The sequence below is a fragment of the Notolabrus celidotus genome, chromosome 4 (genome assembly GCF_009762535.1).
Source record: "Notolabrus celidotus isolate fNotCel1 chromosome 4, fNotCel1.pri, whole genome shotgun sequence".
NCBI lineage: Eukaryota > Metazoa > Chordata > Actinopteri > Labriformes > Labridae > Notolabrus > Notolabrus celidotus.
In genome coordinates this window covers 29,394,583-29,418,905 of record NC_048275.1, presented here as the reverse complement: position 1 = coordinate 29,418,905, position 24,323 = coordinate 29,394,583, and the positions used below count along the sequence as shown (strand labels likewise).

The 24,323-nt window shown below is 38.9% G+C and overlaps 1 protein-coding gene across 4 annotated transcripts; it reads right to left on the bottom strand.

Moving 5' to 3' along the window:
• Positions 1-1,690: 1,690 nt before the first annotated feature.
• Positions 1,691-20,414, bottom strand: papolg (poly(A) polymerase gamma). Of its 4 annotated transcripts, XM_034681341.1 has the most exons (25): positions 20,291-20,414; positions 19,997-20,189; positions 18,157-18,318; positions 17,653-17,719; positions 17,446-17,527; positions 15,617-15,726; positions 14,440-14,493; positions 13,771-13,882; positions 12,970-13,059; positions 12,719-12,857; positions 12,528-12,600; positions 10,349-10,469; positions 9,301-9,385; positions 8,961-9,014; positions 8,624-8,743; positions 7,866-7,975; positions 7,511-7,632; positions 7,271-7,428; positions 6,906-7,108; positions 5,585-5,787; positions 5,416-5,496; positions 5,273-5,332; positions 4,700-4,803; positions 4,483-4,583; positions 1,691-2,924 (listed from the first exon to the last, which is right to left on the bottom strand). In XM_034681341.1, the coding sequence occupies exons 2-25, from the start codon at positions 20,011-20,013 to the stop codon at positions 2,740-2,742; spliced, it is 2,613 nt and encodes an 870-aa protein (XP_034537232.1). In that variant the 5' UTR covers positions 20,014-20,189; positions 20,291-20,414; the 3' UTR covers positions 1,691-2,739. The 4 variants fall into 4 exon arrangements, with proteins under 4 accessions (XP_034537232.1, XP_034537234.1, XP_034537235.1 ...); XM_034681343.1 differs by lacking the exon at positions 19,997-20,189; XM_034681344.1 differs by lacking the exon at positions 19,997-20,189 and having other exon boundaries at positions 1,691-3,666; positions 20,291-20,412.
• Between the last annotated feature and the right edge of the window lie 3,909 nt (positions 20,415-24,323).

Here is a 24,323-nt window from a genome sequence, read left to right as displayed (position 1 = left end):
GAATACCTAAGTATTTTTCAAAGCAAGTACTCTAGAGCTTTAACTCAAGTAACAATTTGACAGAGCAACTTTCACTTGTAGTAGAATAATATTTGACCAGGAGTATCGATACTTTGACTTAAGTAATGAAGCTGTGTACCACCACTGTCAACATGTGCCACGTACCAAGCGCTTCTGGAGGGAGTTCAAATATATTTTACATAAATACAAGTTATATAAAGTTGTACATTGTGGAAAAGTGTGAGAATCCATCCGTCCATCTATTGCAGTGGGTAAAATATGAGTATAAGTTAAATATTTACTGCTCTAAAGTCTGAATCAAAGATAATTACAGGTCCTTGTATTTGTAGCTGTTAAACTGAACCAATAAGCTGATTACAGATGTTATACTAAGCTAGGCAGTTGCTTTTTTTTTAAACACAAAGATATGAAAGATACTCTTCAAACTCTCTTAAACACATTAAAGAGGAAAGTTATCCAATGATGAAGTATACTTCAGAAAAAAACAATTGTAGGTTGTGCGATCTGTTCGAATGGGCTGAAGTATTTGAGGATTTTGCTAAGTTAAACCTAAGGTGTCATTTTATCATCAAATCTGGTTTATTCATCTGTACCCAGCTGGCTTTATCATGTCACATTAACACCATGACCAAACTGAAGACAACTGTGGCCAGTAGCTATCTCATGATCTGATGTCTGTTTTATATGAAACGTGCCGGATACATACAGGGGTGAAAAGCCAGGCCAATTCTACAGGCCCATGACAGGGGCCCTGAAAACTACCTAAACATTGGCGTTACTGCAGTGGTGGTCACAAAGAGGGATATTTCATGGGCCCCCAAATCCCTGGTGGTGCCCTTGATGCATGGCAGCTGAGTGTTATCAGTTAACAGCAAAGTGATCCCACGGATAGCACAGTCAACTCAATCTGAGGAACCTGTTTCACCTCTGCCTGTTGACACTGTGGCAAAAACAGTAAGACTCCGTAACATTCTACATTGGAAAACAATATGGAGGATATTTTCAACAGCACTTAATTTATTTAGAGCACAAAACTTCAGATTTTTAATAAATGGCTGATCAATCCCCAGTTAGGAGAAGGGTGAAGAAAACGGCGCGGAAATTGCGTAGGACATTAAAAGACAAGAAACGGAATCCAGTCACTTTGTGCATCAGTTCAAAATGCCACAGAAAGCATTACTTTACTGTGAATAAAAATGTTCACATTATAATTGGGTGCACAAGTAGGCTGTTGAGTTTTAGCACCATGGAAGTGCCACCAACCATGAAGTGTGCATGTCTAGTTTTATTTTGCTGTATAAAACAAATCAACATTACAAAATGTAAATGTATACATTATTTTGTGTTAACTTATGAAGTTATTTGGTTGGTAGGTACGCAACAAGCAGGATAATGAATAGTGAGCAGGCTTTGCAACAAGATGCTGCCCGTCCTTTAACAACCTATTCACTTTGTTATCCCTTACTTCTTTTATAGTCTTCATGTTGGCATCAGCTATTGTTGACAAAAAGTATTAAAATGATATAACATGACCACAAATCAAAACAAAATTCACTCATATGGTTGTAAAGAATTTAAGGAAAACACCCCCCTCCCCTCCCCTCCCTTTCTGCACATCAGTAAAAAACACAAAAATGTACCTGAAATAAAACAGACAGACAGCAGCAGATAGTTTTTGGGGTTTAATGGTGTACAGACTCATTTAAAGGAAGTGATAAACACATAGAAAAATACCCTTTGAATACAGTTTAGAAACAAACATCTAGATGGCCCGTCTGTTTAAATGAGCTGTCAGAAACAGAGTGATGAAGAGTTCATTCAAAGAGACCTACCTGCTATGATGCTATTAAAAAAAAGATCACATGGTACAAATATGCAAATATAAATAAAGTGATAAGAAAACCCCAGTAATGAAGAAGAATATGTCTCTGAAAAAACTCTTCTCTGTACATTTAGTCTCTAAACCTGCACTAATGAAGAGGAGGAAGAGGAGGACAGAGCATCAGCATCACTTAACATCAGTAATCAACACCCTCACACAAACCTTTGACCCCTCAAAGACGCTGTTTAAGAACCTCCACAGGAGGCGCAGGGGGTCAACACCCAAAACACAGGGAATTCAGTCTGTTCACATAAACACAGCCAGCCTTGCACGCACTGAGGACCATTCACACACAGTTAACAATGCACACACACAAGGGCTGCAACTGATCGTTTTTGTCACATTAAATCGGCTTTTTTCACTGATGAGTCGTTCCATCTGTAACATGTCACAGGTTTGTGTGAAATGCTCCAGCAGAAAATCTTCAGATTTAAGAAACTAATTCAAAAAATGTTGGACTGTTGCTTTTAAATGAAGGAATTATAAAAAAATATTTGGTGATAAACTTTGTTTTCAATCAATAAATGTTGCAGCTTTTATGCACACACAACATCAAAAAGCTTTCAACCATTTGTTCTCAGAGTATCACAACATTGAGAACCTGCTGCATCAAGACGGGCTTTGTTGTGAACTAGGGGGGTGGGGTAGGGGGATTAGACTCTCAGGTCACCTGCTCTGAATGTCTCACCTGCAGGTATAAACACACCTGAACAAGAAGCAGAAACCATTAGACTTAACTGACAATCCAACAGCAGGTAAGACACTGAACGTGAACAGGGTTATTGTTCTGATATGATTTTGATGTTCTGTATTAACTAAACAGTAACTGAAGGGCTTCACACAATCTCCATCATGTGTCCTGTTGTAGCTGATTCACCTGAGCAGGTGCAGAGTCTTCGGGCATCTTCTTCCTCCTCCTCCTCCTCCTCCTCCTCCTCCTCCTCCTCCTCCTCCTCCTCCTCCTCCTCCTCCTCATTCTGCAGTCCTCTGTGGGTCCTTGTGATCTCTGTCATTAATCCTCCTGAAACCGAATCAAACCTTTACAGTGTTTACAAAAAGATCCAGGATGAGACGTTCTTTTTTGGACAAGCGATAGAGAAAAACAAAATATTACAATTTTTTAAACTTTTTTTTCCTTTTTAGATAAAACTACAATAAATGTTCAAAAGACTCAACGGTGATCTTTTGCTTCTTTTTTAAGACAAAAGTTATGTACATCAACATTTACTGTACAGGTTTGTGTTTGGGTGAAACAAAGTCAGCGTTCAGCACGAGAGTGTGCATGAACCGTCGATAATGTTCTGTTTAAAACGTGTTCACTGGAAAAAAAGAAACCGAAAGAAAAACATCTCCGTCTGTACGTTTAAACACCGAGAGGAGACGGCTTCTCCTCACTGTTAAAGGTCCTGTTGGGCGCTAACTGAGCAAACGGCGCTACAGAGCCGACTGAGGAGACATGGAGACACTTCCCGTCTCTGTGGAAGGTCATATCCTCTGAGTATGAGGCAAAGCCCTGCCTCCTCTCTTTATAGAACAAGTCTGTAAGCCCCGCCCACTCTCTGTAGAAATCCAGTCTGTGTTCTTTATTCAGGCTATATGGATCCTGGCCTTCTCCGTCTCCTTCAGCCTCTTGGCCTGCTCCTCCAAGGAGGGAGAATGGGGTCTCTTGGAAGCAGCTCCGTTTAGGGGATCAGCACCTCGGCTCACTAATGTGGGGATGGAGCTGCCCACGGGGGGCGCTGTGTGTTTGGCTGTAACATGTTCTACAAAGAGGAAGAGATAGAGGGGGGGGAAAAAAGTTCAAAGATTTAAAAAAGAAGTGATCAGCCATGGCCACAAGTGACTGTGTTTGAATGTTATCAGACTGAAGAACAGTTCTTCGATCTCTGTGCTGTATGGTAAGATCACAGACTGAAGATAGAACCTTCCAAACACACGGGACCTGCCTGATGACATTTCTGCAGCGGTGTAGATTAACTGATGTGTTCACCAAAACACTTCTCATTTCCTGCTTCAACTTCAAATGAGTAAAGGAATACAACATCAGCTTCCCTTCTTTCTTAAATCCCTTTGATGCTGCATGTTCTGTAAGGGGTTTTGTGCAACATGTGCGATTGTTCTGACAAATGGATCTCTTCTGACACTTTTTTTGCCGTGTCTCTACATATTGAGCTTTGTGCAGTCCAGGACTATTGTGATTGAGTTTGTTTACCTCTTCGTGCAGGGACATGAGTTCAGCCAGAGCTTTCAGCAAATACTGCGACAGGACGGTAAGAGGACACTGTAGGTCTGTCTATGTGACACCACTGACAGAAACACTAACACGCCGGATGTTTTTTTATAAGAGTGGAAAGTCAAAACAGCTGAATGTACGACTGGGATAATTTTAAGTCTGCTTTACATCAGACTTTCAGATTTTATATTTGACTTCATCCGTCCATCTTTCATAACTGTATCTTCAGTCTTCAAGAAAGAGGGTTGAGGCTTTTTTAAACCTTGCATAAACAACTGATGTGACAGATGAGCACCAGGTTAAATTCGAAATAAATAACTGAATAAAAATCTGAGAAATTACTCACTGGAGCCGATGACAGGAATGGACATGCCCTTCTCTTCTCCTGCAGGGGGAGTTTCTGTGGGGAGGGTTCCCTCAAACACAGGTGGTTTGGGAGGTGTGATGCTGCATTAAACAGACAGCAGACAATTTAGATATTAAGAATATTTTTTTAACTGCAACATTAAAAAGTAACACACACAGCTTGCATGGTGTGTGTGCGTGTAAGGATAGATACTTACTTGTGGCGGTTCAGAGCCAGTTTAATGGAGTTTTTCACCACCCGACAGCTGTTACTGGCTGGTAGAGGAGAGGAGGCGTCAGGCAGCTCCATGCTGGGAAGTCTCTGAAACACACAAACACAAATACGCACAATCAGTTAATTCAAAGCCCCACACAGAGACTAAATAACAACCTGGTCATTTACTCTATGGACTATGAAAGAGAAAGAACTCCTCCAGAACATGTGTTGTTTTTTTTGCTTTTGTGCTGTCATTTTTTGGAGTTTTTCAAATCTTGCATATCTCAAAAATCTAACATCCTAAAAGAGTTGTGTAAGAAGTGTAAGTGATTGTTTGTGGTTTTTAAAAAGTATTATGTAGTGATCTCTTGAGGTCAATGAAAGGCCGCCACTCGATGTCATCAATGAACTCACAGTGTAATAATGTAGAGGAAGGACGTCTTAACTTTCTGCTGTAAGAATAACGGTTGAGGAAGAGCCCCGGTTATCATATGTGTCTTTTCATGATCCTGTTTGAATTTATCAAAAACACATAGGGTCAAGCTCTCAAATGAATCAGAGCTGAGAATGTTACCTGTGTTCTTGAGGTATCGATGGTTGGAATGGGTTTAGCCTTTGATCCAGAGAGGGGGGTCTGATGGTAAAAAGAGACATAACTTGTTCTTAATGTTCGGTGTGTGTTTGCAGGGTGAAACAAACAGAGACAATAACACTTACAGTGCTGTTTCCTTCTGCGGGTGTGTTGCTGTCCGAAGGAGGATAGGGCTCTTTAAATGTGCAGTCATCACTGGATGCCACCTGAAAAACACACATACATTGCATTGTCATCATACAGTTGAATTCCATTCAATTAAATACACATAAACATTAAGTTCCTTGTAATTACCTCAGAGTCTCTGGGCCTCTTGGCAGGGTCCTCCTCCGTGGGGGAGTGAGGTCTTTTGGCAGCGGCTCCGTTGAGCGAGTCTTCAAGGCCGTTGGGTTCCTCTCGGGGGCTGCTGGCAGCGTTGGGCTTCACGTCTCCGCTCAGCACGGAGCTGATGGAGACGCTGGGTGGAGGAGATGGGGGCTTTGCTTTCACTGAAGGCTCTACACAGAGAAACACAAAAGAAGACGATGTAAACAGTCTCGTCAAATACAGCACCATCAGCTCAGCTTCTAGTTCACCCTTTTCGATATCAATAATATTTCACATGGACACAATGAGATAACATCTTGTAAACACAAGGAAAACTAGACAGAGCTGACAAAAATGAATCAGAAATATATAAAAGGTAAAAGCACATACAACATGATGGTGTTAAACAGTTAAGTGATCAGTTGTCTGCAGTCACAGTTTAAAATGGATCTCAAACGTGAAATCAGTCTGTCACTCCCCCTTTTCTAGAAGTGAATCCAGTTTTACTTCCCTTTGTGGACTACAAGGCAGCTCACAGTGCCCTCCTGTGGTGGCCATGTGCTCATACTTCTAGTTCGTAGATCACCAAACATGAATAAGATGTATTTTAGAGTTCTAACATTCTGAAAAGTTTGATATGTCACTATTTTCAAAAACTTTAAATGGCTAAATGTGTGATTCATTTTTCAACAACTTTTACAGCTTCCTTGTTTGGCTATTCTAATGATTTAGTGTTACACTGTAAATGAGCAGTAAGTTCATCTACATTCAATGTGTGAGGAAAGCACTGGATTAAACATTACAGAAATTATGTTCATTCCAGTTAAACCCTTTTTGCCACTGACTTTTTATGCTTGATGTAGAGTCATGAGCAAAGATATATGAACTCTCACTTTATAAGTGGGATTTTACCCCTCCTAGGTACAAACTATTATTACTTAGAAAGTGACAGGATTTAGAAAGTTAATTCTGAACAATCTTCTTGGTATATTATTTAGAGTATTTTATAGAGTTTAAGAGCTGACTACACTACCTGTGTTTGTAAAATTCACTTCATCATCTGCATACAGCTGAATGATGATACATTCACATGCATTTATCACAACATGTAATTGTCACATACATTTTAAGCCTCGTAGGACACCTACAGGACATTAACATGAAAGAGTTATACATAGTTTTTCCACATGTATTATGGTTGCTATATATTAGTGTTTTTGTGTTTGATGGATGCTAGATAACACACGTCTGTTCAAAGAAATAATTTATTTATTATCGGAGAATAATCACTGGGGAAGAAAAGACTTACTTGAGCCAATGACAGGGATGGACATGCCCTGGTCCTTTGCAGATGGAGATGCAGCTCGACCTTGGGCAGCAGCTGGTGGAGAGCTTGGACCTGGGGCTGGACTTGGCGAATCAGCTCGAGCAGCAGTTGGTGCTGCAGTAGGATCTGCAGTGGATGCAGCACTGGGTGCTGGGGAACCCTCCGCAAAAAGCTGCTTAGGAGGGCTGACAGTGAGAAAGATAGAGGAGGATGGAGGATTTGAATTGGGTCAATGTACAGTAAAATTATGAAGCAAAGAGAAACGGGGTGTTTATTATAGAAAAACAAAAAACATGACAACAGTTAAACGTAATGAAAAAGTAGAAACACAGGCAGGTGTGCGGTACCTGTCCTCTGTGTCAGACGCAGGTTTGAGGGGTTTGCCAGCCGGGGAGCTGAAGGGAGTCCCTGAGTCGGTGTCTCTGGAGCTGTCCAGGTGGGAGCTATCCAGAGAGATCCGCTTGGAGCTGCCCCCGTTAGAGCTGCGGTTAAGCTCTGCTATGCTCTGAGGAGAAGAAATCAAGATGTTATTACAAGAAGTACCATCTGCTGGAATGTGATGAAGGCTTCACTGAAAGATCTCTAACCCTCTTCTTCTTCTGCACCAGCTCAGGGGGAAGGTACTGATGAAGCTGCTTTTTCTTTACGTGTGTGGCTTCAATCTTCATCCCATCCTTCAGCATGTTGATGTTGTTAGCTTGTCTGTACACTGTTTAGAGACACAAACACCAAGTTAGTGTTTATAGAATCGAACACATTTCTATGTGTAACACAGTCACAGTGGCTGCTTTTGCTGTTTTCATATTTTTAATAGCTGTGGTAGCTTTTCAGCAGTTTCTTACTCATGCAGTATGGTACAGTTTATTCTTAAATGCCCCATACTGAAGCCTTGTCTGGGGCTCTGTCTGTCTACCCAGCAGGGGGCGATATGAGCAGACTGACCTGTGTCTGTGAAGGACTGGATGTCGTAGGTCAGGTCAATGTTGACGCTCTCTGCATTCTCCACTTTCTTGAAGATGATCCCAATGAACCACATGGACACAAAGTCGTTCCTGTGACACAATAGAAACAGTAGTTAGCTTATGATTAATTATAATATCATTTAATCAGAGCACAGGAATTTACAGAGAAAAAGATTAAACCACAGTAACAAGAAAGATAATTTTAGTGCAGTGCTTAACAACCTTCTGATTCTGAAGGAGTCAGTCAGCGAAGTGGAAATGTGCTCACTAAAAGCTCTCTAAGCTGTGGAATTTGGTTTTCCAGCCTCATAATTTACAACTTTAGACTCATTTTAATAATCTCTTATCAAAATAGTGTTGGATGATTGTCAAATTAACCATATTAAATGTGGACTTTGTGATTCTTATTCCTCAGAAAACAGTGCGTGTAATGATTTTGAAATGGTGTCATCCTGAATCACCAGTTTACAGTTCTCTCATTTTTTGTCCTTCTGAGGATCCCTATCAGTTAAAAATCCTTGTTTAAAGGTTTATTTCCATCTAAAAATATGGATTGAGTGAATTTAAAATGATAGTGAATGTAGACTCCTAAAGTCTGAAAATGGTCTGGTATCCAACATTAAAGACTTTTCTCTATGCCTCTTTCTGAGGGACCAGAGTTATTTTTTTTTTAATAAACAGTGAGATGGATTTGTTTTCTCGCTAAGCTATCTGCATGCGAGGATAAAGAGGACTCACTCGTTTCGATTCTCTTTGGACCCCGGGAAGGACTGAGGGTTGACGTGAGCCAGAGTGATGTACTCGTTTCGTTCCAGGTTTCCCACCAGAACTCTGATCTTTGACTCCACCAGACCGATCCTGAAACACAGGAGAAGAAACCCAGTCACACTTTATCTCAGGACTCAGTACACTTGCGTTTTTAAAATTTAATTACACTCCGTCAGCTTAAAATATTGTTTTGCCACATACTTATTTAAATATACATTATAAATTGGATCTGATTAAAACAAGAACAAAAAAATAATATATGTCACACTGCAATGAAACACAAGACATGACGTCCTTTAACACTCACCATTCTAAGTGGTTTTCTTCTGTGGATGCGCTGGCAGTCAGGACAATGTAATGCCTGCAGCACAAACAAAAAGCAACGGAAGGAAGTTTAAAAAACAAAACAAGTCGACTTAACTCTACAGCCTGTGGTTAATAGGGCACCAATCTGCAAAAACACCATCACCCTCTAATAGTTTCAGCTCAACGAGAACAACACAGTCGAACTAACAGATCCACCAAACCCACTATGATTCCTGATCTTACAGCAAAATGCACACAGACATAAATGATCAATAAGTAAGTTCTGCCCAAGAAACTATGAAAAATAAAGCATTTCTGTTAAATAAATTAAAATCACCTACTTGTACTTTTGGAAAAAATTTGGAGGTTCAAAAAGTTTTGGCCATTCTGCTTTTCCCTGAAGAATCTCATCCGTGACGCTGAGGCCTGTTAGGACACACACAGAGAGAGAGAGAGAGAGAGAGAGAGAGAGAGAGAGAGAGAGAGAGAGAGAGAGAGAGAGAGAGAGAGAGAGAGAGAGAGAGAGAGAGAGAGAGAGAGAGAGAGAGAGAGAGAGAGAGAGAGAGAGAGAGAGAGAGAGAGAGAGAGAGAGAGAGAGAGAGAGAGAGAGAGAGAGAGAGATTCCCACAATAAGAGATTACACTCTAAATCACTAATGAGAACAAAAAGTTGAACCATTGCTCCAGGAGATGATTTCAGCCTGCAGTAGTCAAAAGGCTGTAATGGTTACAACATAATTATTGATTGATAAAAGTGTGTCTGTTCAGAGTTCTATTGTTGTCAGTGATAGGCTCAGGTTTTTATTTCAGCGTCTGAAACATGTTAGACAGGATCCCTGTAGAGATGGGCCTTTTGGTTTAAGAGAAAGATGCTTCATTTTACCCCCATAAAAAAAAAGCTGTTGCATTGGTCTCTACAAAGCCACCACACTCCATTGACAGAAACACTATCCTTACCTCATAGAGCGCAGGAGCGGCTAGTCCACTGCTAGTTGAGCTGGTTTGGTAGTTTTGTTCTTCTAAATATTTTGTTTGGATCCTACCAAACACAAATAACACTGAATAGAGATGAGGTCAGGGCAGCAGCTCACATCTTTTGTAAAGTCTAATTTGTATTTTTGTCAATAGTCTGGTGACTTTTAAGAGAGCAACGAAACAACCTTTTCTGGCTTCAGAAAAAAACGTTTCCTCCAGAGAAAGTAATTTTAAAAAGTTATATTTTTGGGTCTTCTACACCTTTATTTAGAAAACAGAGGACAGTGGATAGAGCAGTAAACTGGGTGAGAGAGTGGGGGAATGACATGGAATATGCTATATGGGAGTGCGACTTGACCATTAAGCCTGCGTCCAGAGATATAAGTTATTAGCAAGTTATAAAAGACTGTATTACCGTATTTGAACTCCTCGCTCATGATGGTGCGCGTTGACGTGGAGACATTGTAGGTTGAGTTCTGCTGGGGATAGGCAGGTGTGATGATGGGCATCAGGTGGTATCTGTCAGAGGGGTTGACCTAAGGAAAAAGCCACACACTGGTTTCACGATAAGGTCAGCAGACTCCCCTCTCTAGACCTGTGTATGCAAATCAACTCCATAGACACTAAAACACTATCAGGATTCAGGCTTGTGGGCATGTTTTCTCTCCAGGGTTAAGATTATTATACAAGATATGCTTTTGTCCTGAGCATCCTGTCATCTATCAGTGATGAAGCGGGGAGCAGAGCATGACCACAATGTGAGTTACATCTTTTATTTCATAGAATCATGCTACACTCAGCCGGAATTAAACACATGCAGATAGTTTAATGCTCCTCTTCAGTTGTGTGATTTGTCACTCCCTGTAGGAACTCAGATATATTAGTGTTCGTGTCCTTGCTGTGTTTCTAAAACCTGTGACAAACCAATAAAGGGTCACTTCTCGTCCATCCCTGGGATCGTCTCATACAGTAATGTAAACTCACCGTCTCACCGAGCTGAATTGTAATTTTATTCAAAGCCCAGCGATGCATACACCGTTTTCACATGGAACTGTTGAACACATGCACACACATACGCCCCGACAAAACTATGAGGCTGTTTGTGCTCTGGACCATCTCTGAGGTCTGATCAGGCAGAACATATTCAGTGTCATTTAATTAGTTTACACTTGTACTTAGATTTCCAGGAGGCATATTGACATACGTTAACAGTAACTAGGGATATTCCGAAGTGACTAATTTCATTTAAACAGAAACTTAAATTTCGACTGGCCAAATATATAAAAGGCAAGAAAAAAACTCAGAAAGCAGTCAAAATTGAGCAGAATTTATTTAACATGGCTAAACACAAGATCACAGACTCTGTGGGCAAAGAATGTCAAATTGGTTTGCCAAGTGTGGCTAACGTTAACAGAGCTAGCACCACCAGCCTTCAGTCCCTCCTGCAGGTTATCGTCCACTCGTCTGTTCTTGTTACGTATTCTTCGATTGAGTTAACCAGAGACAGCCTTCACACCACTTCGTCTCCAGGTTCTAAATCAAAAGACTACCAAACTGCACCATGCTACGAGATGAGATGCCATCTGTGCCCGTTTACATCTGAATAGTGGCGCATGATCACATTATGGCAGGCTAGTGGTGGGTAGCTGAACTACAGCTGAGACACAACATATGACTCTGAGCCTCATTCTGAGCCTAATAGAATACTAATAACGTGTAACCGACTAGATATTCTGGTGAGGGTGGCAATGTTTAACCATTTAGTCGACTAAACATGCACAACCCTAGTACCAACTTTTATAGAGATTAAATATTCAGTGATTCTTTAAATGACAATGTGATACCTAATGATATGTAAAATCTACCACAACAAACTATCGATTTAATTAAATTCAGGGGCTTAAAATCGATGAAGGAATATACATCGGCTCAACCAAAACATTAACCTGTGAATAAATAAATTACAGTAATAACTATAATATCCTAAATATGTTTCCTTTAATTTTAATGAAAAAATATAAACATATAGCGTTTGACCTCAATATGACAAAATGCATTGATTGTTAACATTAGGGACAATGAATTGTTGATAATAAAATCCTTCCATCTGGGTTGATGTATTGTATCATCTCTGGTGTAAACAGGGCTCATAGAGCTCTGTGTGGATTGTCATATTGTATATGTATAACGTGTTTATAGCTGAAGAGAATAGAAAAATAATTATAAGTGCTAAACATTCAGACCAACATTTTTTTGGTAAAATATTGTACATCATTTTTACAAACAAGAAACGCTACAGTCAAGTTCACAGCCTGAAAGAAGAGTAAAATGTATACTTCAAAATTTCCCATGTAGTAGATCTTTCAGGTTTCAGGTTGCTCTGGGAAATCTCCGCCCAGCAGAGATAAGAACTTAGGATAGAGATCTGATCGATACTGAGGTCACATGAGGACGGAGGTGCTACTAGTAGAGAGGATTTAAGTTCCTGTACTCTTGAACGAAACATGTAAACCCTGTTCAGTTACATATTTGTTTGTCTGTACAGACATAAAAGCACACATCATTATAAACATAATGGCATAGTTGACACTCACTCTGGGGTCCCACACGGGTAAATTCAGGTTACTGTCCTCAGGCTGTTTCAATAACACCGGATTGGGCCACTCCCTGTTTGAAGGAGAGGACGAGAAGGAAAAGGAGTTAATAATCACGTATAACTGTCGGTGAAACCCTGTCATCATGTGGAACAGGCCACATAATATAATGACATTGTTTTAGTTCTGACCATTTGGAAAAGACCAGGAAGAACTTGTGGACCAGCGTAGCAGCAACAGCGTTTGGGTAGAGCTGACAGGTGCGGGCCACTAACATCGCCCACGAAACACCACCAAGGAAACCCAGCATGTTGGAGTAGATCCCTCGACCTGCAGACACGAGCATCAGTCACATCAGTAAACACTGAACTGAGGGAACCTTTGACCATGTTTGCAGATTAAATCAGATATATATGTTCCTAAAACACTTAAGGCAGCGTACGTTTGGCCCACAGTTTGATGGCTCTCAGAGTCAGTCTGAAGTTTTCTTTGTTTGGCACCAGGTACAAAATCTCATCAGTCACTCGACAACCTGAAAACAAAACAGCAGAAAATGCAATACACTCAGACAAAGTGTTCAATGTAGATACTCTGTTTAGGTTTCATCCTGTGAATGCAACAATACAAATAACCTGATGTCATTTTTGGAGTATCTTTAAATGCTTCTCTGCCCCAAAAAATCTATGTCTATGTTTGCTCCTCAGTGCCGTTGTTTAACATCACAAGTAAACATCTCCTATTATCAGGTGTTTCAATATTTCCATCTTTAATAGACCAACTGTGTCCATATAGATTTGTTTGATTATTTTGTTATAGCATTTTCAAAACCTTCTAATCCTTAAATCTATCAAAACTTCAGGATATGTAAGTTATGAAAATGATGTTTTAATTCTAATTATTGTGCTTTCTATCGATTCTTCTCAAATAATTTGAACAAAAAACTTTCACTGCAAGATCACACCAGCAACCTGCTCCAGTGTGCTGTCACACCACTCTAAACTTCAGTATAGAGCATAAAAATAACTAAATAACATGATTGAAACGATGAACCCGCATCTTTCTAGTGCAACAGGAAGAAGGCTCAAAATATGTTTTAAATGTTTGACAGAAATACACAGGATCATGTCAAAATGATAAACTGGAAGCAGAAGTTAAACTCATAAATTTCCCCTTTGAGCATATTTTACTCTTTCACTCCATAAATTTCCCCTCTGTAAAATATATCAGAATCCATGCAGGGTACCGTTGAGGGAGCGGATACAGCGAATGTCCAGGTTCCTCAGGATAGAGTCCCCCCTCAGGTCCAGGTTGTCTGGAATGGACTGTAAGGCCAGTCTGGCAAAGAGCAGGTCAATCTGACGAAGACAGACAGAACACAGGTGAGAAATAAGACATCTTCTTTAACCGCCTGTCCTTTTGTGTTAATCTCCCATTCAAACACTCCCACAATATGTGAATGTCCTCTATAATATGAGCTACATGGGAGCAGTAGCTCATATCATAGAGGGCATAGTATGTATTATGTTACTTGGCAAGTTGATTTGTGCTCTTTTTTTTTTTACATTTAACAGCAGGAACACTTTGAATTATAAACTTCTACTGACTGCAAGAAAATTATATTTCCCTTTTTCCAAGGAAAAATTAGTTATGATTCTCTATGTTACATTTTCAGGCTGTATTCTGTGAATCTCAGAATTAAACTCATGTTCAAAGCAAGTGAAAAATAAATGAAGTGCTTTAACTTTAACTGAGGGAGGTGATCATGGTGATGCACCTTGTCATCTCTACCCACCATTTATATGTATCTGATGAAACTAGAAAACCACATAATCACCTCTAAATCAGTAAGTCACAATGGCTCTACTGTCATCCAACATGTGTTTAAAGTGAAGTGTAATGTACGGACACTTACCTCTATGCCATCAAATTTGAACTTTATCACAGGTACAAAAGCATCCTCGACAGCCTGGAAAAAAGAAACATAGAGAAATCAGTGACAGAGTTAAGACAACCTGGGGTCACATGATAATTGGATTCATACTAAATGGAGTGTCAGCATCACAGATATATGAACCCTATCCAGGAAACGTGGGTTGCAATTAGTAACATTTATCTTCTGGTACCATTGTGCATTATTGTATCGAGTCAGCAACGTTAGATTAAGTTTAAAGCTACAAAAAAAAAACACCAGATCATTCAGTTTAGATTTAATATAATCTTACAACATGGGATAAAGGGGAGTACACACTTTTTCACCACTTGATAAATATACACTACAGTTATCTGCAGACAGTCCCGACATCATCATTCACTCTACCTCTTAAGAGGGGCTGGGGATTGTCAAGAACATCACAATTCAAGTCTGTTTTGATTTGTTTCTATGTCAATTTAATTCAATATTGATCAATAAATACAATTCAGTAATATGCACAGATTACAGAACTACTCAGATCATTCGTTACAGTATCATCTAACACTTGTTAAATAATAATGTGTGCGTTATTTGTATTGGCGCAGAAAAAGAAGGTACAGTACAGCAAGCACAGTATGCTCTGATGTGCACATCTGCTTCTTTTTAAAGACCTCGTTCTCAATAACACTTAAGACTTGGGTCCTAACAGATGGAGATCACCACAGACTCTGTTATCTTCTGTGGACGCACAGAGCTTGACTGCAGTTTGCAGATAACCGAGCTGCGAAGCTGTATTTCTTTGTGATCTGCAGGTTTATTTTTGGCCCACAGTTTGTGTTACCTCGGCATGGAATTGGCTAAAATGGTTGCATCGGTTCATCATATTGTTGCTGTATTTTAATAGGGCCTCAAAAAGCACAACATTACTTCTAAAGACTTCTTTGGATCCCATTTTACATCTCAATCCAAAATGTGTCCAATCCAATTCCAGGATTGTCTGAGTTGATGTTGCATTGGGAGAGAAAAGACTGCAACGTACTGATGTGTTTATTTAATCAGCCCTACTCCTTCGCTGATGTTCTTCGAGACTGAGTGAACAGATCTGATCCAACATTCACTAACTGTTTTAACTTGAACTTACAACCCTGAGCTTTACTGATAGAAAGCAAAGACTCACCCGGAGGTCTTTGATCTCTTCATGCTGTTTCAACTTCTCAAAGAAAGACGAAAAAAAGTCACTTCTCTCTACATGTCGGGGAGCCACACATAAGGCATCAATATCAGCACCTGGAGCAGAGGGTTAAAGAGGGAAGAGAGGACTTAGGTCTGTGTGCAAAGAGAGGGTTATACGAGTACACAGCTCAGAGTGGTTTCTTTATATTGGATCAACAAATAACATTGATTGTGTCATTTTCTCTGACTGTCTGCTAATAAATCCGGACCTTGCGTCACGTTGTGTAGTGTCTAAATTTAATAGATAAGAAAAGAACATATCAGAGCTGTTTCTGTCAGACACCAATGACCTCAAGTGAACCAACTCTGAGGAGGACAAACAAAACTATTTCAAGAATGTGTATGAAACTTTAAAACTTCACTGTTTGACACTTTACAGAGCTGTTCATTATTTACATACACAGTAAAGGATGTCTCAAAACTGGAAAGGAATTATTTGTCTTTATTGTGATGATTTTTAACACCATGACGCTGTTCTGTTGGCTCGACCTGGAATAAACCTGACCACAGGCGGACCACTTCAGCAAACATAAGAAGGTCAGGAACACAAGTTGAGGTGAGCAGTCAATACAAGTGACTGTAACCGTAGACTGCCGTGCAAAGTTCAGATATTTTAAAATTTGTGACAACTCTGCCACAGAATTTAACACCTGATGGATTGTTTTTCTTGTGCAGTCCAGGAAGTAATTCACCTGAATCTGTGTATACGAAGTGGTAAAACCAAACAGATGTGAAGAAAGATGAAGTTCTATATTTAAGACAAACAATCCCTGTGGCTGAAAAGGTGGCACAATCCTCCTTTTGTCAACAATCTTGTTTTTGTATTTGTTGATACATCATATTAAAAATTACCAAGTTAAGTACTTAATCTTGAAAGTTATAGTCATATTCCACACCATAATACAATCAGTTCAATAGATGTGATCTGCTGGGACTTCCTCTTGACCTCCAGCAGAAACCAAACACCAAACTTTTAATGCAGTCTTCAAAACTCAAACAGTTTTAGAGGTGTGGCACACCTGAGAAATTCTGCTGACACTGAAGAAAAAATTTATTTTTTTAACTCAGAGTCTCTGCTCACTTTACTTATTCATACCTGTTCCCTCAGCACACAGAGTGAACTGAAACAGTAGTTGTTTTCACTTTCTCACAACTGTGCCAACACACAGAAATTTAAAATACTCCAGCAGCTTTTACATTGAACTAATCCTGAAGTGCAAGGATCACTAGCCATTAATCAGGGCTAATACATAACGTATCAATCCATGATTATAATAATCCTATCACCACCAGCACCATTAGCATTTTGTTGATCAGCTTGGAATATTATAAATACTGAACATTTTCAACAACCATCTTTTAAAATAATTTGGGGTGCAGAACAAATAGTGAAATCATCAATGCACATTCTGCTCTTGTTTATCCTTTCTGCTCATACTCTGTTAGTTTCCAAAAAAGCAGGAAGGTATTCAGGGAACATTCACACCTCTGGTCCTTACAGGGTGTGTGTTTGCAGCTTTCAAAACCAAACTGCTCTTTACAAACACATTTTCTATAGCAGAGAAATATGACAAAGGGGCCCTGCGCTGTAGTGCGGTTAGAGTGAACTCTGCTTTACAAAAACAATGACACATGCCTGCTCAAACACAAGGCTGGGGTGTGACACAGCTGCCACCTGTTTGAACAGCCAATCACAGTTTAAAGTTTAAATAATTTCACACAACCAATCAAAATCGTAAAGTTACTTCATCAATGAATAGCCTGCAAACATACCTTTTGTGTGCACTCCGAGTCTGTATGAACCAAATGTAAATATCTTGCCACCCACACAGCTGATGGCTGATGGTGGAAGGTTCTGTTGAGAACACAGACATACACAGTGACATTAATATGAAGTCCTATATGTTTGATTGGATAATCATTATTCACAAGTCTGTAAAACACAACAAATCAAAGCTTTAACAGCACAGCAGAACTTACCTTTAATTCGCTGATCTCTGCAATCCATTCTTTAACAAAGTTATTCAACTTTCCCAGAACTGCAAGTCTGAGAAGACATTTACAACTGTTTTAATCACAAGGCGCCTTTGCAATAAGTCGCAGACACTCCAGTGGGGATGATATAACTACACATGGCTATTGAATGACATTTCCACCTGCCTAATACAGGGAAAATGTTGGAAAATTCATATTGCATGCCCCAAAGACAGATTATTCTTTGACTGAAAATTTTCAACAATATTTATCTAAACCAGAAATACCTAGAAATAAAGGTTCAGCATACATTCTGTGATTCTCATTCTAGATATCTCTGTACTCACAATTATATGGTGTTCAACTTAGATTTAGGAAGTGGTGGACAATCTTTGAGATTCTAACTTCAATAAGCTATGAAAGTGACCACCAGGGAAGTGCACCTTTGTATTACAGGTGTTCATATGTCTGATATCTGTTCTGAATATATGTTAACATGCTTTTTCTCACCTGTGGTTCAGCTCCTCTTCATCTTCAAACACCCCAAACGGTTTCATAGCATCACAGAGCTTCTTGGTGTACTGGTGGTCTATTTCTCGGGGGGGAGCCAGGCTGATGGCGGAGGTGATGCCATAGTGCTTCTGGGGCTGCTGCTGCCCGCCAGGCATCGTGCTGCCAACAAACAGGGAAATGACAGCAGACTACATTAGCACCGTAACTGTATCAATGACTCCTACAATCTCTTTTACAAATGAAGTGGAAAATCGGATATATAGCTAGGCTAATATTAGTCCTATTATTAGTCCATAAAGCACTCAATGGTTCAGCTCCACAGTACATCTCTGACTTGCTCACAGTGTATAACCCGACCAGGATTCCTTAGGTCAGCGGGTGGAAGGCTTTTAAATGTATCCAGAGTCAAATCAAAGTCTGATGAAGGGGCCTTTAGTTACTGTGGTCCATCTTTTTGGATCAAACTGCCTGCTGACCTCAGGTCCATCACTACTGTCTCCACTTTTTAAAAAAAGACTGAAAAATGTTTATTTTCTCAAGCGTATGAATGATATAATGACTGTTGTGACGGGATGCATGTGCAGCAACACTCTGTTTGATTGCCGTGTCTGATGTACACTACAGGTCAAAAGTTTAGACACACCTTCTCATTAATCTTTTTTATTTATTTTAATTATTTTTGACATTGTAAATTAATATTGAAGACAACACAACTTTGAAATAATCTGGTTATGCCATAATATGGATTACAATAGTAGTCAAATAGAGCTATCCATTGTGTACTAATTTTACCTCTGATCAACACAACTGATGGTCTCAGACACATTAAGAAGGAAAATCATTCAACAAATGAACTCTTGACAAGGCTCATGTTAATTAGAAGTGGTCTTCATTCCAGGAGACCACTTCATGAAGCAGACTGAGAAAATACCAAGAGTGTGCAAAGCTGTCATGAAGCAAAAAAAGGGGGTACTTTACAGAATCTAAAATATAAAACATTCTGGTTTTTTTAACACTTTTTTGAGATTTAAATAATTCCATATATGTTATTTCATAGTTGTGATGTCTTCTATTAATCTACAGTGTTTCAAATAATTACAATAAATACAAACCCTTGTAGAAGAAGGTGTTTCTAAACTTTTGACTGGTAGTGTATGTTGGGTATTGTTTTTCTGTTTTTATTCATTCCATTTGGATTTTTTAAAATTTGTTTTAATTCTCCATGTAAAGCACATTGAATTTACGTGTAATGAAATGGGCTTTATAAATAAGATTGCTAATATTCGTCTGAACGTGTTGGCTGTTTTGTATTTGCTTGTTTCAGTTCACATTCTGTTACTACCGCGTACTCGAGTGTAAACATAGAACTACATGCTCTGCAAACAAAAAGCGAAACAGACAGCTCTATTACAACAAGCATGCAGATTTATTTAGATTTGTTCATAATTAAAATGTAAGAAACAAAAGAAAGCTGTTAGAAGTGTGAGGTAGTTTCAGCTAACGTTAGCAGAGAGGCTACAAACAGGTTGCAAGCGCTATTAGCTCATTTAGCTAAGCTAGCTGCTTCAAAGAATTTAATGAGTTTATTTTGGTGAATTTCTCTCATGTCGGACTTAATAACGACACAAATATGCACCATTTGAGATTCCTTGACTTGTTTGTACCGATAGAGTCTCCAGCAACAACAAACATCGAGCTCTGGGCTCGCGGAGGCTGCAGGCCTTGTTTGGTTGTTGTGACAGTTGGCTAACGTTAGCTGTTAGCCTATTCTTCAGGGCTCACCTGAGCACGCTCCAAAAACATGAGAAATATCACATTAGTCGCATGCATGCCTTACCTTGACATCTCTTTCATGACACTGTAGAAAGCTCGCGCTGTTTTTTTAAGCCGTAAACCCGTAAAAAAGTGTGAAAAGTCAGCAGGTGGAGCTGATAACAGCCTCGACCTGATTCCAACAATGGTCACTTTCCAGAGAAGCAGTTCAAACCTCACGCTGACCCGGAAACACTTCTTATAACACAACCAGCAGCCTGCACGGAGGATACATCACTCTCATTTTAACAACAGCACACTTCTGAGAGACTCGAGGGTAAACCATAGACTGTATAGGGGTAAACACACCCGGACTAACCTTTTGTCCCTTTTCTTAATTTAACTAACGACAAATAACGGCATCATGCGGGAAAACGTCTGCGTGAAGAAATCCGAACAACCATCACCAGGAGCCCAGAGACCACGTGACCGAGGCCCGACACTCACACAACTTCACATTAGCAGATAAATGTCAGCCGCACAAGAGTGGTAGACTAAAATACAAGACACACAGGTCTGTAGTTATATAATATATATATTTATTAAGTTCCAATAAAAATGAAGCACTTTGGTTAGATGGCATGTCTTTATATAAGTGTTTGCTAACATTAGCTATGTTTTTAGCCTATTAGGATTTAAATGAACTGTGGATTACGGGCATATGTTAGATAAAATAAGATAAGAAATTATTTTATTGATACCCCGGGGGGCAAATTCAGTTGTTACAGCAACCCAGACATAAGTAAAATCAAGAAAAAGTTCCAATTAGTAAAATGAATTCAGTGAAAAATAAAAATAGATAAAGATAGAATACAATTTAGATATATACATTGTTACAAATGGAATTTAGATAACTACAAATAAGAGAAAGTCAGTGTCTTTATTTTGTATCAGAATCAGAAATACTTTATTTATCCCGGGGGTAAATTCAGTTGCTACTGAATGCTCTTATATACAGTATGAAAAAGTCCAAATATTAATAGAAAGAAGGAAAAAAATAAGATATAAATACGAATGAAATAATATAAATTGGACTAATAATAAGTATATACAGAAATGCAGAATAGTTACAGTTCTATGCTATGTACAAAAGCACTGGGAATGAAGGTATTGTATACAAATTATCAAAAGTTATTAGAATTTGTGTCTTAACTAATATCCTCACCGTACATGAAATTTCAAAACATTCCATTCATTTTTAAAATGATGATCGGAAAAAATGTGCTCCATCTTGGCAACTTCTTAGTTAAATGCGTTGGTAATACTCAACAAAACAAAAGGTTTAATTCTTTTTAGAATTCAAGTTGAATTATTGGATGCAGAGATAATAATTCTCTTTGGAAAGACTGCATTTTAAATTATATTATATATATATTTATATGACCCTTCCGTTCCTAAGATTTTTCTGTTATTACAGTGATTTCGGCGTTGAATATTTTAAATTTTATTGCACAGTGTATTGCATGTTGTTGCACAGAGTACAGAATATAGTCAGTCATCAGAGGGAAGAGTTGTACAGTCTGATGGCCACAGGCAGGAATGACTTCCTGTGGGGTTCTGTGGTGCATTTAGGGTGGATAAGTCTTGCACTGAATGTGCTCCTGTGATTTACCAGCACGTTATAGAGAGGGTGGTGGATGTTGTCCATGTATATATAATACGTGTCCAAATATACATTATGTACATACAACTGTGAATACCAAGGGTATTTATGAATGCAATAATAAAAGAAAAGGGAAACAAAAAATGATGGTCAAATTATTACTTTTGCATATTGAATTTGTCTAACACTGTTTTTCATACAGCCTCTCTATGTGCCGAAGCAGTTTTGGACACAACAGTTCAGAATGGTGTAGTCCAAGTCTTTTATATATTTATATGTTGAACTTACAAATAAAATCAACAATAAGCAGCCAGAAACTAACATCTTCCTCTGTGAGTGCAATCAGAGCATGTGAAATATCAAAATATGGATATTCATGTTTTCATTTTCCCTTTTTAAGCTGAACATGCATCAGTTATATTCTGGTTTACCCAGTATAAAAAGTCTGATATGTCTACTTCTACTCTACATAGAGTACAAAATACTGAATGTCATTTCTAAAATTTTGCTGCTTTTTTTCCTGTATATGTAATCCAACATTTAAATTTATTTTGTTAGAAGACAAAACAAATCCCTCAACCAGCTCTTAACTCTTCAATGAGGCAAGGACATTTGTCTATAGCTGATGGACAAGATTTTCTCCTGCTCTAAACCCTTATTTGATAACCAACTCAATGATGAATCTATCCCAATAGGCGGTCACTGAAACAAAGTGTCTACCATATGATTAAAGTGAGCAATAAATTATACGGATTCGGTTGTAACACCACGACTCTTCCTATAATCCTAATAAAACTTTTACTTCTGAAAATCAAAGTGCTGTGTTTTTTCTTTTCCTCATGGAATAAAATACATGTAAAAGAGTGCAATGTAAAGAGAAAGGAGAGATTCACATCTTAGCACATAATTATTGGTGAAAATATCAGAACAATAAACCATCCACTGATATGTTAAAGGGAGTTGTTTCCTGGAGCTGGATCCAGAAGGTCACATGGGTTTTTATCTTCTTGTCAGATTATCCAACCAATCTGACTTCCTGAAGAATCAAACCCCCTGTGTCATTGCATTCAGGGAACTTGCTTAACATCTGACACAAATCCCAGGGAATCATAATTCATAAGCAAATACAGCAAAAGGACGATCAAAAACCTATTAAGATGGGTCACTTGAAGCAGATAATGAAAACACACAAACATGTTTGAATAATATTAATCTTCCAAAATCTCCTCTGATCATTTTGTTTGCAGCCGTATGATGTTCAGGTAGAGTGTAAATGTGTTTGTGTTTACCTGATAAACTGGTGGTCAGTTCTCTGAATTTGTAATGTACTTTTGTAAACAGGTGTTCTGAAATTACAGTGTTTTATGTTTCCTAAGAACTAATCAACATTAAAATGTTTGACTTTCTGTTGGTAAATTGTCTATTGTTTTTTTTTTCCTGATCTAAGTTGGACTCATAGACTGTATAAAAGGATCCCTGAGACGTACACATTTCTCTTTCCTCACCAAGTGACACAGCTTCACCTAGAGAACAGAAATGTGTTACAATGATGACACTCAGATTTACCCGCCAATTAGAGCCACTGATCCCAGCAGACAGATGGTTTAGGTGATTTTAAAAATGTTACAAATTTATTTGCAGCACAACTCAATCAAAACTGAGATCCTCATCAGTGGCTTATGGCATGCACCACAACACCCTGCCCTCTGCTGGCCTCCTGTTGGAACACATTCAGCCAATTGCAAATAATTTGGAAGTTTGATTTAATAGTTACTCAAACTTTGAGTACTACACAACAAAACGTGTGCAATCTTGGTTTCACCATCAAAGAGACATTGCCAAAACCCTATCTATTTCATCATTTAAGGACACAGAGACAATTTTACATACCCTATCCCACCCTTTGATCATTGCAACAGCCTCTGCACCTGCCTCAACCAAAATATCAGCTTCAAAATTGAACGGAGCTCAGCTGGCAGACTTTTAACTAGAACCAAGATGAGTGACCCCATAACACCTGTTTTAACCTACCATGCAAAGGCTCCCAGTATGTCTTAAAATCTGCTTTTCATTCATAGCCTCAAACCATGCTACACACCGTATCTGACCTCTGGGTCACATCAGACCGAGTGTGAACCCTGAAAATCTCGGATAGAGATGCCTTTTATGTGTTCCTGTAGCACGACTGAAAACTGCGGGTGACACCGCGTTTTGTTCGCCCTTCTGCATGTCTACACTTGATACAGGTGGGTTTGTAACATAAATGTTGTCCATAAGATGAGCTAACTCTGACTGCAGAGCTTAGTACATCACTTTGTTTGCATTTCATGGGAGGAGACGAATGAATCAAGTGAAGTACAGAGCCAATGTTTATGGTAGGAATTTGGAGATATCCCTTGATGGACGAGAGATTTTAGATACTGAGATCCCTAGAAGTTCATGCACTTACGAGACACATTTTTCATATTTAACAACAACCGAGTTAAAGAATAAAAACTGAAATCATACAAAATTAAAGTTAAACATGTATGAAATTAAAATTCAAGTTGACTCTGAACAAAATGTCATTATAGTCTGTAAAAAAAGTAAAGTGATTGATATTATGTTAATTTATAGCAGCATTGATGTACTGCATTGCCATTAGAAACTTATTTATTTGCTCAGTATCTGGTTAAGAAGAGGGTGACTGTTAAAGTCGACCTTTCATCTGTCATCAGCAGAGCTCCACCCCCCTCAGCCTACTCCTACT

Bases quoted from the DNA above. Each gene is read 5' to 3' on its own strand.
- papolg (XM_034681341.1), bottom strand. The intron at 9,015-9,300 runs GTAGGTGATTTT...TTTGTGCTGCAG, and splicing joins AATTTTTTCCAAAAGTACAA to GCATTACATTGTCCTGACTG. The intron at 7,109-7,270 runs GTACCGCACACC...TCTCACTGTCAG, and splicing joins GCGTCTGACACAGAGGACAG to CCCTCCTAAGCAGCTTTTTG.